At 39.0% G+C, this 22,957-nt stretch overlaps 1 protein-coding gene across 1 annotated transcript in view; it reads left to right on the forward strand.

The window, feature by feature from the left end:
- Positions 1-22,957, forward strand: part of LOC126350259 (uncharacterized) — a 45,842-nt gene that overhangs the window by 15,328 nt on the left and 7,557 nt on the right. Inside the window, exons 3-4 of the mRNA XM_050002501.1 lie at positions 8,006-8,228; positions 17,525-17,647. Of these exons, the coding sequence (XP_049858458.1) occupies positions 8,006-8,228; positions 17,525-17,647 (346 nt within the window). The remainder of the gene's footprint in view (positions 1-8,005; positions 8,229-17,524; positions 17,648-22,957) is intronic.

Raw genomic sequence — 22,957 nt, forward strand, 5'->3', positions numbered from 1 at the left:
TGGGCGATAGAACGATGCAATTATAATTTTATGCCCACCCCTGATAGTGAGACTTGCCCAAATGATCTCACATGCAGCTTCAGCTTGTCTCGGTGAATTTTGAGTTCCTTGCCTTCTGCGACAAATGCATCACCTACATTTTCCTATTCTTTCAACAAACACTTAAATTTCCCCCAAAAATCACACTGCTGTCAATTTCAGGTTTAAACCAGCTATATATACCGACTATTATGTGAGCTTAACTGATTTTCATGAGTCAAACTCTGGCACTTTTTTGCAAATGCTTCAGCAGTTTACCATGAGGATTTTAATACACTCACCTGTGGGAGGCATTTCTTTCGATCTTTCACTGTTGCTGTGGGTGTCCTACAGTTATCGTTATCTGGATTGGATGGAGAGTCGCCTAACCTAAAAATATGCTTTTGTGCATCCCACCCACAGTCAGCTACCTGAGAAGCAGCCTCTGATGTGTAGTGCACATCTGACCAGTATTTGCATGCTGGCCCCAAGATTGGAAGAAACATATATTTAGTTACTCCTTCAACAACATTTCTGGGTAGGAGCTACAGTCATATGAAGTGTTTTGGTCATTTTTCTTGCAGTCACATCAGACTTCAAATTAATGAAGTGTTTGATATACCTTCTCCAACTCAGAACCAAATGTCACCTCACAACCTAACCTAAACCTCAAGCTGTGTTACAGATCCGCATGTCACCACATTTAAGATTTCATATGTAGATTCTTTGGCTTTATCAACTTGCTACCAAAGTGTCAGCTTCCAACCAAACTTACTCTCTGGGCTACACTGCAGATCATTGTGTCACTGCAAATCACATCTCAAAACAAACAAAGATGAAATAGTCTGTTGTGTTTTCTTCGTGTTGTGTGCATATGGTACCGCACATCACATCATGTTATGGGATGCAGCCAACATCTGGTGTTGCTAGGTTCAGTTGACCACAAACTTCTGCTATCTTAATTATCAGATCATAGTGCTCCATCTCAGAGGATAGTAGCAACTGTTTAGGTTTGATAGTTCACTTTCAAATTCAGTGGAAATGTTTGTAAATTACAGTTGTGTAAATTCTGTACTTCGGTTTTTGCTAAGTTAAAGATGACTGGTTGCAGTTACTTGTGGTAATCTTAATTCATCAGTCACAGTGTTCAGCATGCGTAACTGATAAAAGTTTGCTTCCTTCAGTGCTGATAATCAGATGTAATCATTCATTTCTGGCATTAGTCCCCAGTTAAGTGGAAACAAACACATTTTTATTTAAAAAATATGTTGACAATAGACAATTCAGTTAGTAATGTGATACATAGTTCACAGACTTCATGGACAGTAGACAACATTTCAACTGTAGCTCCAAATTATTTTTAGAGTAAGGCAGTAGCCTTTATCACTCCAGGCTCTTGAAAAATCGTATGAGCACAAGTGGAATGGGAACTGTATGTGTAAAAAACACTTGTTCACTGTGTAAAAAGAATGTTAATTAGAGAAAAATAAGTGCTGTTACATACAAGACATTATGGTATGTAGAAGTATCAGTTTCATCTTAAATGAAAGCTGCAGCTTTTTTATGGAACTCAGATTGTAATGTTAGAATTTTATACGCTTAGTAAATTCAGCTTTGGTTTTAAAAATGACGTACAGAGAAATGATAAACATTTCTTACATCTTTTTATACGGCCAAGATGACCTTTCACAAATTTGTAATAGAAACACCTGCTTTTAGCTACAAAAGAGACATGCAGTATATGGAAATTTTAGGCACTCTACATATGCAGATGTGTTCTCACCTGCATTTTTGAGTGACCTTTATGAGCAACCATTTTGTTTATAAGTAGCTGTCATTTTTTGAGGAAAATAGGTTATGTAGAAGTTAAAGTACTAGCAAAATCTTTCAGAAAAAATATTTCTAAACATAATCTCCTTCAGCTGAAACTGAAAGGATCATTCATACTTGCGAGATATCTGCAGTAATTGATGTAGGGCGAACATCACGTGTGTCCATTTGTCACCCATTCCTACCACACACACCTGCCATCAGCAAAATTTATATTAAAGTGTAGCATACATCACAAGTTATATGTTTGTGCCCATTGCTAGGCAAAGAGGAATTAAGCAATGCCTCTACAAGCACTGGCTTATCCCAGTTTACATTGAGAAGTAAAGATGAAGGGAAAAAAAGTAGTTTGACCCATTGTGGTCAAGCTACACTTGGTGTGTGTGGCAAATTTGATTAAGTTGAAAGTTCAGATCATGCCAACATGGAACTGTGCTTGAGTTAACATTTAGATCAGTCTGAAAAAACCTAGAAGCCCCCTCTAACGGCATCTCAACCATCAATCTAGATGGATAATGGTAAACAGAGATGGCACTAGCACATGGTTAAGTTATCTACGAAGTCAGTTCTACGTGCTTTGCACTCGCTAAATTCTTTTATTGTCTTGACCTGTAGATGGGACCACTAGCATACATTGCATCACATCAGATTCCAACTTCCGGCATAATCTTCTGGGACAGTGCAGTGAAGGTCAAAGAAGTATTTATTCTACTGAAGTGTGCTGTACGAATATTGTCTATAGCTGATAACTGAACACCTTGCAGGCATCTTCAGGCAGATGGATATTTACGCAATACATATATAGACCAACTCCGTAATGAAATTCATGGTGAATAACAAGAGTGAATTTAGAAGTTTAGAATGAACTCTTGTCATTTACAGCTTCAGTACTAGAAATAAAAAATTCCATGCAGACTATTCATCACTCTAAGGTTTAGAACTGAGTTTTATATTCCAATGAAAAAGACTGTAGAAGGTCATCAGCAGTTATAAAACCATGAAAATGAAAATCCTAAGATATTGAAAACAAATAAGTATTAGCTACTCCTCCTAAAATTTACTTTGATTTTTGGAATCAAGTATGTAAATCTCTCTTTAACTTCAGTGTTTAACCTAAACATGTCTCAACCTCTCTACTATGTATTTAGTTGGTATGGTTCTGTGTATAAACTTGTTGGGAGTAGCCTGTTACATGAAAAAGTCAGTAGGTGAGTAGATAAGAGGAGATACAGTGTCTCCCCCCCCCCCCCCCCTACAGACAAACATTTTATTATTCTAAAATAAAGTAACTGTTTTTCCCCTCACGTAAAAGTAATCCAGAATTAAGTACTGTAGTGAAGCAGCGTGTAGTTGCTGCTTCTGCCTGTTAAAGCTAACTATGCATTCGCATCTCTGAATCCTGTCCGTTATTTTGGGCTTTGTGTGTTCTGAATGTGTTGCAGATTGCCATCTTTAGAATAGCTATGAGGGCATTCTCCAGCTCTTTCTTTCACTGTGTTGTCCAGTCCGTACACACACACACACACACACACACACACACACACACACACACACACACAAAATTCTGTGGGAAAAGGTCAAGATCTACACTGTAGTTGCCACTTCTTGATCTGGATAAAACATGCCAGATGGAGCGCACACAACTTCATATATTGTGCCAATAAATCTTCAGATGTAGAGGAGACAATGAGGAGAGTTTGATGTTGTGATGCAGGGTGCTTCACTAATACAGTAAAGAGAAGTGGGATTCATCCACTCTAGCAAAGGAGACATTGCTTAGACTATTGGACCTCCCATCCAGTAACCATCTTCCTGCTTCAACTGAGTTATTGTAAGGCTCAAGACAGGCGACATTGCTATATTCATTACTGACTTGTGTCATGAGCCATAGATGTTCGTGTATTTCTATTCTTTTTGTTACTGCTGGCTGTTACTTTGGTTTCTGCACCTGGAACCATTTCAAAATGACCTGAAGGTCAAAATTTCTGTAGTCGATATTGTAGCAAATGTACAACACTGGAAAGTATGAAGTCATTTACAATATCGTATGAGAATGTAAGCCCACAACAAAGACAATTATGTGTATCGACATAAAGCTATCATCTAGTAATTCTCTTTCTGGTGCATTCCTCATGTGGGAAGAGAGGCTATTTTGTGATGATTAGTCCTTTTATTGTACTTAGGATAGTTCCCTTCAGTTAGATATTGTGTGTTAACCCTTAAACGCATGATTTTTTATTTCAAGCTGTAAAAATTACCACATTTAGTTTATATTGCCTACATTACAAAAAAAAAATTGAAAAGATTTTTTAATTGAATTAACAAAGCATTATTGTTTTAAATCACTACAAATACAAAAACACACCTAATTTCAAATCTACCATAAAGACACTTGTCCACACCATATCTACTTAAGTTTTCAGAATTAAAAAAAAGGTCCGCAGCTCATGGTTGTACGGTAACATTCTCGCTTCCCACGCCCGGGTTCTTGGGTTCGATTCCCGGCGGGGTCAGGGATTCTCTCTGCCTCGTGATGACTGGGTGTTGTGTTCTGTCCTTAAGTTAGTTAGACTTAAGTAGTTCTAAGTTCTGGGGGACTGATGACCATAGATGTTAAGTCCCATAGTACTCAGAGCCATTTTTGAATAAAAAAAATGATTTTAAATCCCACAAATAAGTGCACAAACACCAAAAAAAGTCTCTACTGTTAGCCGAAACACACGTGCCACAATACATCCACACAGCTGGTTGTCGAACTGTTTCAGTTCATCCTGCTGTTTAAAATGGCTATGAAGAACCACTAGCAGCTTAGCAGGCACAGTGGAGTGTATACACTAAACGACCCAATGAGTTTGTTACAAAATGTTGCTCAGTATAGGATACAATGAAGAAATAAAGTCTGCAGCTGATCAGCTACATTATGCATTAAAGGGGTTAAGGGAAATGTCCGATTCCACCTGTCTGCTTTGATGTCACCAATATGGCAGAAATGACCATTCACAACTACTCCCATATTGCGACTATGACGTCATTACATAAACATGACAACAAATACAAAAATAGTTCGAAAAACCATCAAACACATATTCCTTCAAAAATATAATGAAAACAATCGGACAAGTGGGGGAAATTGGGAGTTTTTGTGTGGAGACAAACTAAAAATACACACACATCACTAAACCAAACGACAAAAACGATAAAACAACCACAACTTCCCAAAATAACTTCCATACCGTGCTAGAAATCTCGTAACTTTCACCACCATCACACTTAATACTAAAAAAAAAATGGAATCAAACACTTCCCATGACCTGTTATTCCACTTATAGCCATCCCTGGTCCGAGATGCCAGAACTTGAGTAAGCCTCATTTCTTCACGACACACTGAAAACTTCACGACTTATCCAAAAATCTGAATAGTTGAAGAAATTTTAGAAGAGACAAAGCACTGTCTCCCACATTGCCAACAACCGAAAACTGTTGACCTTGTCAGTCATATCCATACCTACCAAAGACATAAACAAAGCAATTTTCCAAAATTCACACATGATGAACAGAAAAAAACTACAATAATGTCAACGTAACATAACCAAAATCGTTAACTCACTGAAAAATATTCCGATGAAAAGCACAGTCACTATCAATACCACGCACATGCAATGCTACCACGCAAATTAACTCCATACACCACCTAACACACTACCCATAAAGACACCACCAGATAGAACCACTGACTGCAATAATACGCCACTTATAAACACGCCACACACGCAAGCTAAACCAAAAACATCACGTAACATACAACACATAAACACACCACCAGAGAGCATCACCGATCACATCAAAATGACACCTACAAACGTGCCACTCTCACAAACTAAATTCCGCGCCGTCGAGACGTCACACACCACAACAGCCTTGCATCATGGGTCAAAGCCGACAGGTACAATCGGACGCTTCCGTTGACCCCCATTAAAGGGTTAAATTCTAAAATTGGATCGGTGCTATCTTTTTTTTCTCGCATTTCCATGAAGCCACATTACTATGTTTAAGATATATTGCAATTACTCAATTTTTTTTTTTTCAGTGTGCCTCATTGATAGTATATTTGTGTGTGGCCTACACAATGATAATCGTGTTTTCATACTCCTCATTAATAGCAAGTATTACAGTTCAGTGTGTGATCCACTCAATGAAAGTTGTATTCAACCACCTACCCAAGTTTATTCCAAAATGAGAAAGAAACACATTCTGAATGAGAAAGTATTTGAGGGTAGATCATCATCTATACTAGTATATGAAGACAAGTCGTCGTCGTTTAACATTGTTACCAAAAATCTCGGAAAGCACTTAACTAATTTACTTCCAATTTTTACATGGCTTTGGAATAACTTACGCTATATATTTTTAATATATATAATTGCATATGCAGGTTGTATATTTTATTATATATTGTATATATAAAATACAAAGTGGAAACATTACAAAAATCGCAAAAAATTCTTGACTGATTTACTCCAAATTTTTAAATGATACTAAAAAAAATATAACCTATGTTTGATAAATATTTGTTAAACAACAATATACAGGTTTTATGCTAAAACTGACTGCAAGAAAGAAAATGCTGTGCTGTGAACAGTCCAATTTCATTTTCTTTCTCACATTCAGTTTTAGCTACGATACCAGGGCATTTAAACCATTAAACTAAAGTCTTGCTACCATATGTATTCATCCTCCTTACATATAATGTCAAGCAAAAATTCTATACACAGCGGTGTACTGTTTCATTTTCTTCACCATAGCCATTTTTAACAGAAAGCATTAAACTTGTCTTATTGCATATCACCCTATGCTTAAAATACTATGACAGAATCTGTATTATGCAAAAATTTGTAATACTACCTGTTTGCAGCAGCAAGAGAGATCTCATACACCATGTTTGCTAATGATCCCAAATGATTTACTCATTTATTTTAAGCGACTTCCATTCCCAATCAAGTTTTTGTTGGTCATAGCAATACACAAGGCTCAAGGCCAGTGAGAGGCGGAAAGAGGAGTTGAACCAGTGGATGGGGGCAGGCAATGGACATAGAGGGGAGAAGGAGAAGATGGACAGACAGAGGAGCAAGTAGACAGAAATAGGAGGAGGGGGGGGGGGGAGGGAGGGAGGTGGGTTGGCAGGACTTAATTCAATTCCCACACATATTTAGCAGTTGCAAAGCATTGTCGGGAACACTAGTGAAGTAGAAAGTGACCAATGTTTCTCATCCATAGTATCAGAAGTCTGTCAAACTATAAAATTTTTCCACCAACTTGCCTTAAAAACATTGACTGTAATTTTATTATTTTATTTTACAATGTCTGTGTTTACAATTGTTTTTATACAATGTTCCTTCAGTGATATGAGCGTGTCTGACACTGATGACGATCCACAGCTCCTCATTAAATATTATGAAATTTTATTTGAAAATTGAGATTTCAAAGTGACTTAAGCTTTACTATTTATGGATGACACGTGAAAACCTGTGCTGGTCCGACACAAACTTTCAATGTGTCCCCAATAAATAATACAGGTGAAGTCACTTTGCATTCACCTAAAATTTAGAATATTTAACATTCTTTATAAAACTATGGCAATAACACCTTCTGTAAGCTGATTTTGGGTACACAGTTTGTTCTTTGTATTTAATTTAGAAAATAGCCCATAAAGAACTCCACTTCCACAGACAACCAGAGGATGCAAAAATATTTCAATCCAAGTGTGATTAGTCAGTCTCTCTGTTCTTCAAAACTGATTTCTATTCAGTTGGTGCAAAATTTCATTAGTGAAGGTGCTGGTCCATCATGTCATTGTTCTTCATTGTAATGTGAAAAATTGAGTTTACAGGTATGGAATCTCATTTGACATGATCTGAAAAATTTGAAGAGATAGTTGTTATTTTCAAAAATGTTGTGCTTGTTGAGTGAAATTAGATATCTGAGGTTATTATGTCACGGAGTTTTGAGTGCATTTCCATTTTATAGTACTTTGTTATGTACAGGCATAGGAATTGTTCCTAACATAACAGTAGCATAGCATAACAATAGCTGGTGAGGGAAACAGTTTAGTTTCATAACTGCAGTTTAATTATGTATTAAGTTTTATGTTTTCCTATAGCTCACAGGTGATGATAAACGAATGAAGACTGAGAAAATTTGTGGGACTGTCAATGCAATAAAACGTCTTTATGGAAATGCAGTACAATCATATTCAGATACTGTACCAATAGCTTTTGTGGATTCTGATGGTGAAATATCAGTTGAAGTGTATGTGGCTAATGAGCCTCTGTCTTCAAACTCTGAGGAGCTTACATTTTCACTGGCATTCACACGTTCTGTTCGTAAGTTTTTCACCTTTCTTTCTCCTTTTTTTGCTTACTTTATTACTAAAAACCTTGTGTCACAGACTAAAGATTTTGATGCTGGTTATGTTGCTGCTAATTGTTTTTAAGTGAAATGTTCCTTGAATGAGAAATCCACGTTGTTGAACAGTTAACTTTTAAATTTTTATTGTTTTGGAGATTTGCAAAATCTAGTTGTCTAAGTGGCGAGGCTAATTTATTATTTTCATCCTTGTGACGTGATAAGGTTGAAAATAAATGTACGCTGTTATTTACAGTAACTTTCTACTATCGCTGCTTGGATATTTTATGATACATTGTGAAATTGTGCTTTAAATAGTGCCTGATTTGGACATTATTATTATTATTATTATTATTATTATTATTATTATTATTATTATTATTACTGGTTTGAGAACATATTTACATAGTGCCTGCTTGAAAAGTTCTCATGCATTGTGTCGGACACTATCAGAGAAACTGTACAATATTTCAACACGGAAACTGCTCGTCATGTTCAAGTGAGAATGTGGGTAGCTGTGGTGGTGGTGATACACTATACATGCTAGCTTGCTAGAAATGTGCGGGTGCCAGAAGTGTGTGTGTGTGTGGGGGGGGGGGGGGGGGGCTATTAAATCATTGCAATATATTTGACTTCCATGGCCCCTGCTGGATCATGTCTCTGTTCATTAAATCATTTGTTACACACATTTTGATTCATTCTGTAATGATATCCCAGTATATCAGATACACTTACTTTTTGGTCACTCACTATGTTTAATCCATATTTGTGGAAACATGTGGTGGATCTTCCGTTTAGAATACCCATTCTGAACAAGTACAGAGGGAAGATGGCTATGATCTGTTGATAAACTCTCAGGATGTGATATATCCTTTATGAATGAGTGTATGTAATACATTGCTGTGTTGAGACGGCTAGTATCTCATAATTGCTGGTCAGTATGTGTTGGTTGTGAAGCACATTGTACCTCAAGTATCCATTATCTGTTATATGAACCATTGTGTTAAAAGATGTTCTCCATTTTTTTCCCACTTCCATAGTGAAACAAAGGATAGAATGAGAAAAATTCGTATTATCTACATACCTCAAAAAAATAAATTTCACTTTAGAATGTCTGATAGAAATGATTTATCCTCAATGACATTAGTATAAACATTGGTTACTGTGGAAGACATTGCTTCATTGCAACACCTTCTGTTTGCTCACACTATTGGTCCCTGTGTAAAAAATTGGTCAAAGTGAGCACATGTTTGAATAACTTATTTATATGAGTTGCAAAGCACAGCATCCAATTATGGCAGTCATCTCGACAGAAAGACTACGGTACTACTAAGACTCACACCTGTTGATTTGAGACTGAAATTCTTAAGTTTATCTATACAGTCATCTGATTTGCAAATTTGGTATTCACATTTCCCAAAAAACAGGGCTCAAAACAGAAGCTAAATGAATCATTAGATAGTATGTCAGAGCTCCAATATAGCTAGCAGTAGGACAAAGCAGAACCCATTTTATGTATCAAAGACAAACAAGTGCTTGTACTGTTAGGCACGTATAACTACATAGCTAGGAAACTGAAAATGAAATATTGTGTGGCTAGGACCTCCCATCGGGAGGTGCAAGTCTTTTTAGTTGACACCACTTCGGCGACTTGTATGATGATGGGGATGATATGATGACGAAGACAACATAACACCCAGTCCTTGAGCAGAGAAAAATCCCAACCCAGCTGTGAATCAAACCCGGGCCCACTTGGACGACATTCTACCATGCTGAACACTCAGCTATTGAGGCGGACAGCTAGGAAACTGGTTTGATATGAAGAGGGTGGAATTCTTCCATTGTGTTGCATCTGTAGCACCCTTCTGAACACGTCACTGTATTAAAGACAGATATGCTGACTCAAGTGTCACATTAGAATAGGTTGGACAGGAAAATTGATTGTTGCTTTCCAACATCTAAAGACAGGACATAGCACTAACAATTGGGTGACCAAGATCCTCCTGTCTCCCTCAGCTGGGTTTCCAACACCATACTTTGCATATTTGTGTGGTAGGGAGCTCAGGGACTCAGCATCCCTACGATGATGTAAAATCCTCTTCCCTTTCTCTTGGCATATGTGCTCTGGTAGCTAGCTAAAGGGCAAGTGTATTGTGTACTTGGGCAACCTACGGAACCTTTCAAGCTGTTATTACCAACTGTTGCAAAAAAAACTTTAATACAGTGCACAGTGAGTACTGACTCAGCATATTGAAAAGTCGAAACAGCCTTAGGTGAAATTAAAAGCGAGGGTGGTGACATAAAGAGTGTAATGGAAATTCCACTGTTGAACGCAGTGGTACCGCATTCTTGGTCTAGGGGTAGCATCTTTGAATTACAGTCAAAACGTCTTCGTTCCCGGGTTCGAATCCAGCCGCTGCTTAAATTTTGATTAATAATCAGCATTGGTGGCCAAAGACTTCTGGCATAAGAAGTCACCCTCATTCTGCCAACAGCATTGTCAAAAAAGGTGAATGAGTGGACAGGGCACTATCTTGTCCTAGGGGTGGGAAACTGCCCCTAAAGGCAGAAGAATCAGCAAAGATCAATGGCATGAGGACGCAGAAAGCAATGGAAACCACTGCATGACAAACGCATCATGTATATCCACAGGACATGCGACCTGTAATTGACGAATGTCATGATGATCTCTCCATTGGCAAAAGATTCCCAAATAGTCCCTCATTCGGATCGCCGGAAGGGGACTGCCAAGGGATAGGTTATCATGAGGAAAAGATTGAATAATCAACACAACGATGACGCTCTACAAGTTGGGGCGTGGAATGTCAGAAGCTTGAACGGTTCAGGGAAACTAGAAAATCTGAAAAGGGAAATGCAAAGGCGCAATCTAGATATAGTGGGGATCAGTGAAGTGAAGTGGAAAGAAGACAAGGATTTCTGGTCAGATGAGTATAGGGTAATATCAACAGCAGCAAAAAATGGTATGACGGGAGTAGGATTCGTTATGAATAGGAAGATAGGGCAGAGAGAATGTTACTGTGAACAGTTCAGTGGCAGAATCGACAGCAAACCAACACCGACAATGATAGTTCAGGTATAGGTGCCGATGTCACAAGCTGAAGATGAAGAGAGAGTGTATGAGGATATCGAAAGGGTAATACAGTATGTAAAGGGGGATGAAAATCTAATAGTCGTGGGGGACTGGAATGCAATTGTAGGGGAAAGAGTTGAAGAAAAGGTTACAAGAGAATATGGAATTGGAACAAGGAATGAGAGAGGAGAAAGACTAATTGAGTTTTGTAACAAGTTTCAGCTAGTAGTAGCGAATACTCTGTTCAAGAATCACAAGAAGAGGAGGTATACTTGGAAAAGGTCGGGTGACACGGGAAGATTTCAGTTAGATTACGTCATGGTCAGACAGAGATTCCAAAATTTGATACTGGATTGTAAGGCATACCCAGGAGCAGGTACAGCATTCAGATCACAATATAGTAGTGATGAAGAGTAGGCTGAAGTTTAAGATATTAGTCAGGAAGAATCAGTAAGCAAAGGAGGAGGATTTGGAAGTACTAAGGAATGAAGAGATATATAGCTCATTAGGCAGTACAGTTGAAGTGGTAAGGACCATCACAGAAGTTGGAAAGGAAAACATATTTACAATGAAGGTAACTGCGAAGAAACCAGATAACACAAGAAATACTTCAATTGATTGAAGAAAGGAGGAACTACAAAAATGTTCCAGGAAAGTCAGGAAGAGAGAAATACAAGACACTAAGGAATGAAATAGATAGGAAGTGAAGGGAAGCCAAGACGAAATGTGCTACAGGAAAATGAGAAGAGATAAAAAAAAAATGATTGTCCATACAAGAAAGTGAAAACAACCTTCAGTGACATTAAAAGCGAGGGTGACAACAATAAGGGTGTAGCGGGAATTCCTATTAAATGTGTAGGAGAGAGCAGACAGGTGGAAACAATACATTGAAAGCCTCTATGAGGGGGAAGATTTGTCTGATGTGATAGAAGAAGAAACAGGAGTCTATTTAGAAGAGATAGGGGATCCATAATTAGAATCAGAATTTAAAACAGCTTTGGAGGACTTACGGTCAAGAAAGGCAGAAAAGATACATAACATTCCATCAGAATTTCTAATATCATTGGGGGAAGTGGCAACAAAACGACTGTTCACATTGCTGTGTCGAACGTTTGAGTCTGGTGACATACCATCTGACTTTCGGAAAAGCATCATCCACACAATCCCGAAGACGGCAAGAGCTGACAAGTGCGAGAATTATTGCACAATCAGCTTAACAGCTCATGCATCCAAGTTGCTTTCAGGAATAATATACAGAAGAATGGAAAAGAAAATTGAGGCTGCACTAGACAAAGATCAGTTTGGCTCTAGGAAAGGTAAAGGTACAAGAGAGGCAATTCTGGAGTTGTGGTTAATAATGGAAGCAAGACTAAAGAAAAATAAAGACACATTCATAGGATTTGTCAACCTGGAAAAAGCGTTCTACAATGTAAAATGGTGCAAGATGTTCGAAATTCTGAGAAAAGTAGGGGTAAGCTATAGGGAGAGATGAGTCATACACAATATGTACAACAGCCAAGAGGGAATAATAAGAGTGGATGACCAACAAAGTGTTCATATTAAAAAGGATGTAAGACTAGGATGTTGCTTTTCGCTCCTACTGTTCAATCTGTACATTGAGGAAGCAGTTATGGAAATAAAAGAAAGGTTCAGTAGTGGAATTAAAATTCAGGGTGAAAGGATATCAATGATACTATTTGCTGATGACATTACTATCCTGAGTGAAAGAAGAAGAATTACATGATTTGCTGAACAGAATGGACAGTCTAATGAGTACAGAGTATGGATTGAGAGTAAATCGAAGAAAGACGAAGGTAATCAGAAGTAGTAGGAATGAGAAACTTAATATCAGGAGCGATGGTAATAAAGTAGATGAGGTCAAGGAATTTTGCTAACTAGGCAGTAAAATAACCCATGACTGAAGAAGGAAGGGGGACATCAAAAGCAGACCAGCAATAGCCAAGAGAAGTCTACTGATATCAAATATCAACCTTAATTTGAGGAAGAAATTTGAACATGGACTTTAGGAAAACTGGAACAGGAGAGAATCAAAGCATTTGAGATGTGGTGCTACAGATGAATGTTGAAAAGTAGGTGGACTGATAAGGTAAGGAATGAGGAGGTTCTGTGCAGAATAAGAGAGGAAAGGGATATGTGGAACACAATGATAAGGAGAAGGGAAAGGGTGATAGGACATCTGTCAAGATATGAGGGAATAACTTCCATGGTACTAGAGGGAGCTGTAGAGAGCAAAAAAGATAGAGGAAGACAGAGATTGGAATACATCCAACAAATAATTGAGGCTGTAGGTTGCAAGTGCTATTCTGAGATGAAGTGGTTAGCACAGGAGAGGAATTCCTAGCAGGTCATATCAATCCAGTCAGAAGACTGATCACAAAGAAAAAATAAGAAAACAGAGGATGGATGATGGATGGATGGACGGAAAGAGTACACTGAAGGCCTCTGAGTGGGGGGGGGGTCTTATTTGATAACATGATAGAAGAAGAAATTGAAGTTGATATAGAAGACATTGGATGAAATGGCATCCAAACATCTATTTATGCTGCCATGTAGAATCTGAGAGTGGCGACATAGCAACAGACTTCCCGAAAAATATCATCCAAACAATTCCAAAGATAGAAAGGGCAGATAAGTGTGAGGACTATTGCACATTCAGCTTAACGGCACATGCATCCAAGTTGCTGACAAGAATAGTGTAAAGAAGAATGGAAAATAAAGTTAAAAACCAATCAGATAAGGACCAGTTCGTCTTCAGGAAAAGTAAAGACACCAGAAAGGCAGTTCTTACATTGTGCTTGAGAATAAGAAACAAGGCTGCAGAAAAATCGAGACACACTTCATGGGATTTGTTGACCTCGAAAAAACATTCAGTAATGTACAATGTTGCAAGATCTTCGAAATTCTGAAAAGAAAAAAGGTGTAAGCCAAAGGGAAAGATGGGTGATACACAGTATGTACAAGAATCAAGATGGAACAATAATATTGGAAGACCAGGAATGAAGTGCTTGGATTGAGAAGGGTGTAAGACGGATGCAGTGTTATGCCCCTACTACTCAATCTTCTCGTTGAAGAAGTAATGACAGAAATTAAAGAAAGGTTCAAGAGTGAAGTCGAAATCTAGGATGGAAAGGTATCAATGACAAGATCACTGCTGACATTGCCATCCTCAGTAAAAGTGAAGAAAAATCACAGGACCTGTTGGGTAGAATGAACAGTCTAATGAGCACAGAATATGAATTGATATTGACTTATGAAACAAGGAGGACATAAAAAACAGACTAGCACAGACAAAGGGGTCATTCATGGCTAAGAAAAGTCTACTAGTATCAAACATAGACCTTACTTTGAAGAAGAAATTCCTGATAATGTACATACGAGCACAGCATTGTTTGGTGATAATCGTGGGCTGTGGGAAAGCTAAGGCAGAAGAAATTCGAAGCTTTTGAGATGCCATGCTACAGATAATGTTGAAAAGTAGGTGGACTGATAACATAACAAATGAGTTCTCCATAGAAGCGGCAAAGACATTGACAAGAAGAGGGAACAATGGCAGAACACATGTTACATCATCAGGGAATAACTTCCATGGCACTAGAGGGAGCTGTGGTGGGTAAAAACTGCAGGAGGAGACAGAGATTGGAATACATCCAACAAATAATTGAGAACAGTATTATGAAAAAAATAGATTGCTACTCACCGTATAGCGGCAATGGTGAGTCGCAGACAGGCACATGATCACTGCCTATGGGTGCTGAGGCTAAACTACATGCAACAGCACGTGGAGAAGCAGTGTGGGTGATGGGGGTTTGGAAGAGGCTTGGGCAGGCAGGCGGAGGGGGGGGGGGGGGGGGATAGCAGTGTAGGGGTGGTGATGGTTCCCATACATCCTCCCGCCACCACCTGCTGCAGTCTGGTCATGAGCATCATCTATCCCATCAAAAACAGGGCTACCTGTGAAATCAATCGTGATCTACAAACTAAGTTGCAACCACTCTGCCATGTTCAATGTGGGTGTGACAGCCAACAAGGTGTCTGTCCCTATGAATGGCCATTGACAAACTGGCGAAGAAACAGCTGGACCACCCAGTTGCTGAGCATGTTGTCCAACATAGCATTCTTCATTTCAGTGATTGCTGCACACCCTGTGCCATCGGAATCCTTTATACCAACATCAGCTTCTGAATTGCACAGGTGGGAACTCTTCTACACACTCTTCTAATCCCCAACACACCCAGTCTCTCTACTTTTCTCCTTTTCAGCTTCCCTTCACTATCTGTCTAACCTTCTGACTGCACTTAGCTGCTTTACCCTCTCTCCACCATCCATGTATGCTCCCACAAGCAGCACTTTACCTTTCCCCATCTATACGCTGCTATCCTTCCCTCTCCCCACCCCAGGCTCCTGCTTACTCCCACTCCACCACCCACCCACCCATCCATCCACACAAATTATTTCTCCCATCATGCACTGTTGCTCACAGTCTGGGCTCGGCAGCCAGACTGTGTGTGTGTGTGTGTGTGTGTGTGTGTGTGTGTGTGTGTGTGTGTGTGTGTGTGTCTGTTGTTAAATAACAGGACGTAAGGTTCAGGTGCTGCCACAGCATATGCTGAATTTATCTACAGTCGAGTGAGGTTCTGAAATTTAACATGGTTCCACCTCAGCACTTGCTTTGCAAGTATTTGTAATTTACTGCATTTTATAACATTGGCATCAAAATAGAAATAACTTGCAAATGACACAAGAGCAACTAAAAAGGAACCATGTCACCCTTCGATAAGCTCATGATTAAGCTCCTGAGTTTGTATTCTTACGTGGTGTTTAAAATGATAGAAACACAGTTACATCATATTGGCACAAAATGCCCAGGCAATCCAATGAAAATGTGATAAAATACTTAAGAACACAGAACATCATTAAAAGCTTCTGAAGTCTTTATCAGACCGTATGGAAGGTGTCTGTTCAGTAACTGAAGCAGCCAGTCAAAATTATGGAAAGAGATATAACAGACCACGATAATGAATTACTCTTGATGTAACAGGTTACTTAAGTTCAGCAAGTTAACATTGTCGTTAAGAATTCTCTTAAGTACAGTGTAGAAGAGGTGGGAAAATAATTCACTCGTCCAGAAATATGTCCTTTGAGACTGACTGGTAAGTGTGTATTCATAACCATTGATTATCGTGAACTAAATCAAACATTAGAAAGTCCAGCATGGATAACAACTATATGGAAAGGATAGATTGCTGCTCACCACACAGAGGAGACAGTGAGACAATATACAGACTGCTAAAATATTTAAACTTTTGGGTGCTGAGGCCCAATCTGCTGATTGTGATGAACTTTGAGTCTAGTGTAAAATGACTTAAAAAAATTGTCAGGGCTACTAGCAGATATCGATTGTACATCATTTGAAGTTTCCTATAACATGCAGTAACAAAACAAAGAATGTTTGGATTAAGATTATTGATGAGTTTACCAAACATTGTATTAAGGATTACTCGAAAGCATGTCATAGCTTTGTTTTTGGAACGAAACTTCTCATTTGCTATGGTTATTGAAATTTGGCAAAAATTGAAGTTACACGATTACTGGTGTCATGATAGTATCATTCGTACACTAGTCTACTTGTGGTAGAAGTATATAACAGCTTGCCTGTTACTCACCTACACAATCTTATGCCTTAAGCTGTGTTGTATATATGTATACAGTCACAAATCTCTTATGCGCCCCCACCCAAAAATAAACAAATAACAACTTCTATAAGTGACTTGTCCATAACACATTGGTTTCAACTAAGATGCTTGCAAAGAATGTGAGAAGAGCAATTCATCCTCTTTTGATTAATGGAAGTTCCTATTAACTACAATATAGTTGTTTGAATCTGGCCAATCCTTAAATTAACTGTGTCGACCTGTGCTGATTTGGGACAAAGGTCAAGAAAAAGAAGTTACCTAGAAATTGCCATCCTCCAGTTTGGATGAAATGGAAAAAAGTTGAGGTATTAATGTGCCGGTTCAGATGTTGTTTGTTTCAGCTATGTTGTAAAAAGCACATATTTGTTCACATTAATGATATATGTATCCTGTGTTGTCATTCAGTTTATAAACCAATTTAAGCACTCTTTTTATCTATTGCTCTAATATCTTTCCTTCACTTTTCTAGCCTGTTCTTCTCGGAACGCTTTTGTTTGTGCAGAAGACAAGTGCATACCTGAGGAATTCAAATTAGATAGTATAGTGAACTGCCCGTATGGAAGTTGTTTAGACGAGCACTGCACATATGGAGGTATGTCTCACTGGTTTGATTGCAAGTCTATTTTTAAACCAAACTTACTCACATCCAATTCCCCTTCATTTTGCCTGTAATTCTTCTTCTGTATATTTTAAGATGGTGCCCCACATTTACAACTGACTGACAAGAGGTGGAATTTTTTAATTTTTTTAAATACAGTCAGTTTCAGTCCACATATTTAAATACAGTCAGTTTCAGTCCCCAGACCATCATCGCATATCATAAAATACACTCATGAAATACACTGTCTAACAAAAACAGTGAAGTTCTTATGAGGGGAGGAGGAAATGAAATCAAGCTCCACAGGTTGAAAGTGTACATGATATTATTTCAGTGACTGCAAAATCGAGTCAAAATTTACAAATAACTTGGCAGTAATAGCCCCTTATTGGTGTTCTGCAGCATGCCTTTTTGCCTGTATACATGCACAGGTTTGGTTGGGAAGGGTGTCACAAAGCTATTATATCCTCTCTGTAGCAAGATGGCCCATCACTTTTATAACTAATCCATGGTATCCTGGATACTGGCAATGGGACAGAGTTGACATCCAGTCTGGTCACAAATGTTTTATTGAGGACAGGTAAGGAGATGGATCAGCTATGTTTGAATTAAATAAATATTTTCAGAAATTAACTAGAAGAAATAAAAATATATTCTTTAATGAACAGTGCAAGGAAGTTGAAGATAGTAACGGAATGGGGAAGACAAGAGATCTTTATAAGAAAATTAGAGAAATTAAAGGAAAATTCCAGGCAAAAATTGGAATGATAAAAGATAGAAACGGGAAAGATCTGAGTGAAGCAGAGGATGTTAAGGAAAGATGGGCAGAATATGTAGAAGGACCTATACAAGAAAGAACTGTATAATGACAGGGCTCCTACTGCTGATGTTAATGTTAATTTAGAACTAGTGCCAGATATTTTGGAGAGCGAAATCCAGTGGGCCCTTGAAAATATGGCTGATAACAAAACTAGTGATCATGATGAAATACTAGCAGAATTGTTTATAGTCACTGGAAAGGATGCAGTGAAAGTGCTGCACTCAATATGTCAAAAAATATGGATCACGCAGCAGTGGCCAGAAGACTGGAAAAGATCAGTATTCATCCCCATTCCAAAGAAGAGAAGTACTAAAGAATGCTCAGATTACCGAACAATCGCACTTATTTCACATGCTAGCAAAGTTATGTGAAAATCTTACAAAATAGACTTCGTCAATATCTACATCGAGAGTTACCAGAAGAACAAGCTGGATTTAGGAAAGGAAAAGGAACTAGAGACCAAATTGCTAACATTCGATGGATTATGGAAAAAGCATGAGAATTCAAGAAAGATGTGTACCTCTGCTTTATTGACTAAGCCAAAGCCTTTGACTGCGTCGATCACTACAAGTTATGGAATGTACTGGAAAGCGTGGGTGTACCAGATCACCTCATTCATCTGATACAGAGTTTATACCTTGACCAAGAAGCCACGGTGAGAATTATGTATGGAACAACGAAACGGACAAAGATTCAGAAAGGGGTCCAGCAAGGCTGCATACTGTCACCGTACTTATTCAATCTGTATGCAGAACATGTTAAGAGGAATGTGAGGCTAGATGAAGGAGAAACAGGAATTAAAATAGCTGGAATAAATGTAAACCACCTCAGGTACGCGGATGATACGATCCTGTTGGCAGAAAGTAAAGACGGACTGAGAACACTCTTGCTGAAGGTGAAAGACGAAAGTGAAAGGGCCGGTCTTAGGCTGAATGTGAAGTAAACAACAATTATGGCAACTACACCTAGCAATTTGTATGATATAGTTGGAGAAACCATGGAGGTAGTGACCACATTCAGTTAGTTCCGTTCCCAGATCTCTGCTGATAGCGACTGCAGCCATGAAATCCGGAGAAGCCTGTTGCTCGGTAGACAGGCGATGTCAAACCTTGACAAGGTTATAAGGCCTAGAGATGCAACACTAGCAACAAAGATCTGTATTTTGAGTGCTATGGTCTTTCCAGTTTTGATGTGTGGATGTGAGACCTGTACCATTAGAAAGGCTGAACGGCGAAGAATTGACTCCTTCGAATTGTGGTGTTGGAGGAAACTTCTTAGAGTTCCATGGACTGCAAAGAGAACCAAAAGATCAATATTGGATCAAATAAAACCAGATTTCTCCCTGGAAGGTCTAATGTTAAAAGAAAAGCTGACCTACTTTGAACACACAATGCGAAGGCATGCCTCACTGGAAAAAACATTAATGCTGGGGAAGATTGAAGGAACTAGAAGAGGACATCAGAGGATGAGATGGATCGATGGCATCACAGGAGCAATGTGTTCCAACCTGGAAGGTCTACGGGAGAAAGTGCAAGACAGGAAGAAGTGGCGTGATTTGGTTCATGGGGTCATGAAGGGTCAGAACCGACTAAACGAATAGAGAGAGAGAGAGAGAGAGAGAGAGAGAGAGAGAGAGAGAGAAGGGAAACTTAATAGCCACAGGAGTTCCTCAGAATCGTGCAGACAGTTCATAGACACACATGCCTAAATGTGCTCTTTACAGTGTGGTTCTTTTGTGTTTCATGTACACCCATAAAAAAAAATTAATCTTGTGCAATAGGGACTTAACATTCTACCACTTCAGGGGCTCTTTATAAGAAAACCAGTAACAACTGTAGTAAAATAATTTATACCGCTATCCACTTGTTATTTTTTTTAAAAATATTAGTGAAGTGGCATCTTATGCAGATTGAATTTCAATTTTTTTTTTTTTTCATTGTATTTCATTTGGCAACAGCTAGTAATGCAGCACTGTACAGTACTCTTTTTCTTCTTTCTTTTAACTAGCATTAATCTTGTTTTTTATATGGAATCTATGGCACTCAAGTTTTGACAAATTTGTTTTATTTAACTTTGTGGACGGATGCCTTTATTGTTGCCTTAGTCATCAAGATAACCTAACAGAAGGAAGTTGTTTGTGTCACCTTTCTTTGAATTGTGTAAACATTATTTGTGTGATTGTATTTTAACTAGAGTATTTGTGTGTTGTGTTTTCTGAGGTGGAAGTTCCTAGCATTTGCTTAAACGAGTGTGGGAAAACACCTAAAAAACCTCTCTGACTGGCCAGTGCACCAGCCACCCTTATTAATCCATTTAAGCCTGGTGTGTCTCACTTTCCTGTCCCACAAGCTAGTGCACTGCACATTATGCTACATGAGCAGATACTGTGCAGCACACTCTCTCTCTCTCTCTCTCTCTCTCTCTCTCTCTCTCTCGCAAAATAATGTTTGTCTTGGGTTTGTAGGATGGGGCCAACTTACGTTCTGCGTGATGCTAAGTCGAATAGAGCTGTGGTGATGAATGTAAGCAAACTTGAGCTACACCATCTTTTTTCCCAGGTGTACTGCATCTGTCTGTCTGTGATTTATCTCTGTGATTTATCTGTCACTCCCCATTACTGACATTTTGAAAACCAAATACTTTCGGTATGTTACTGGTGATCTTGTTGGCTAATCTGCCTGGTGAGTACACTAAAGAATTTAAAGAAAAAACAGAAGGAAATGTGTGCACTGGATGAGAGCAGGAGGATTGGTTTGCAAAAAACTGACAGTTTCATTAGCTTCCTTTTTTTTAAGTATTGGGGTTCTCTTTTGTAGAACAGTGTGTGAATTTTGGAGGAAGCTGACTGTCAGTCATGTTTGTAGGACAAGGGAGAATGAAGAAAAAAGTGCGTGAGTGACAAATTGATATCTTATTACTGCAGACAATTGTTGTTGTCATTTTTCATTGCTTCAACAATGGAAGTTAATTCTTTCATAGACATTGTAAACTTCATTGAATAAATAATTTTTTTGATTAAGAGATGGTGGTAATTGCAGGGTGGCTGATGGGGGTTTGAGGTGATATGAAGACTTGGGGGGGGGGGGGGGGGGGGGGAGAAATGAAAGAAGAATGTCTTGAATATATTGAATTGAATTGATTTGAATTGAATTTTATTTGATCCTGTAAGATTACATTGTGTACAGTAATTGTACGTGTAATATAGGACACGTCAAAGTGTTAACATTTCTTATCACTTATTTTTCTACACCTTTAGCTTACATTTTTACATTACTGATAATGAGTACCAATATATACAAATTTAATGGCATAAGTATTCTGCAACACTGTAAAAACTCTTTTTCATTGAGATAGTCTTCAAGTTTCTTTGGAAAGTCATTGTGAAGTACACTATCTTTCAGGGTTTTGGGCATACTTCTTAGTAGTCTGATACCAAAGTACTGGGGTCCTTTTTCTAGCATTGCCAGTTGGTGGGGTATGCTCCGTACTTCATTCTTCGTTCTTGTATTGTGGGTGTGTACACTAGCATTTGTAATCCAGGCCCTCACTACCTTTTTGATGTACATTATTGTTTTGTGTATATACAATGATGAAAAAGTTCAGATATTTAAATTCTTGAAACAGTTTCTCTGCATGTTTCAGAGGTCTTTCTTCTTAAAATGGTCCTAATTGCTTTTTTTTTTAATGTGAACACTCGTTTTGTCTCTTGTTTGTTTGAGTTTTCCCACACAGTCTCTCCATACTGCAAGTATGGTTTGAAAAGTCCATGATACACTGTACACAGAAGGTTCTTGTCCTCAGTTTCCCAATACTGTCAGTCAGTTATTGCTCAGATTCGGCATCATTTGCATTTTGCACTGTGCAAGACTTCTCAGGCATGAGTTTGAAAAAAACTCCAAATTAGTCTGCATGAAATATATTGCACTCATGATACCGTAGCATCAAGCCTGCTAAGACTCTAAAATTGTATTCTTTCATATTACTCCTCACGGTCTAACACGCGATCTAGTGTATTTGACATCATGAAGAAATTAACACACCTAGCCTGGTGCTGGCTTGCATAGAGTTTTATGGTATGCCATTGTTACCAATAGCCAACACTTTCCAATCTCACTCATAATCTCCCTCCCCCCTCCCCCCTCTCACCCCTCCCCCCTCTCACCCTCCCCCCTCTCACCCTCCCCCCTCTCACCCTCCCCCCTCTCACCCTCCCCCCTCTCACCCTCCCCCCTCTCACCCTCCCCCCTCTCACCCTCCCCCCCTCTCACCCTCCCCCCTCTCACCCTCCCCCCTCTCACCCTCCCCCCTCACCCTCCCCCCTCACCCTCCCCCCTCTCACCCTCCCCCCTCTCACCCTACCCCCTCTCACCCTCCCCCCCTCTCACCCTCCCCCCTCTCACCCTACCCCCTCTCACCCTCCCCCCCTCTCACCCTCCCCCCCTCTCACCCTCCCCCCTCTCACCCTCCCCCCCTCTCACCCTACC

This window comes from Schistocerca gregaria, chromosome 1 (genome assembly GCF_023897955.1).
Source record: "Schistocerca gregaria isolate iqSchGreg1 chromosome 1, iqSchGreg1.2, whole genome shotgun sequence".
In the NCBI taxonomy this organism is placed as follows: Eukaryota; Metazoa; Arthropoda; class Insecta; order Orthoptera; family Acrididae; genus Schistocerca; species Schistocerca gregaria.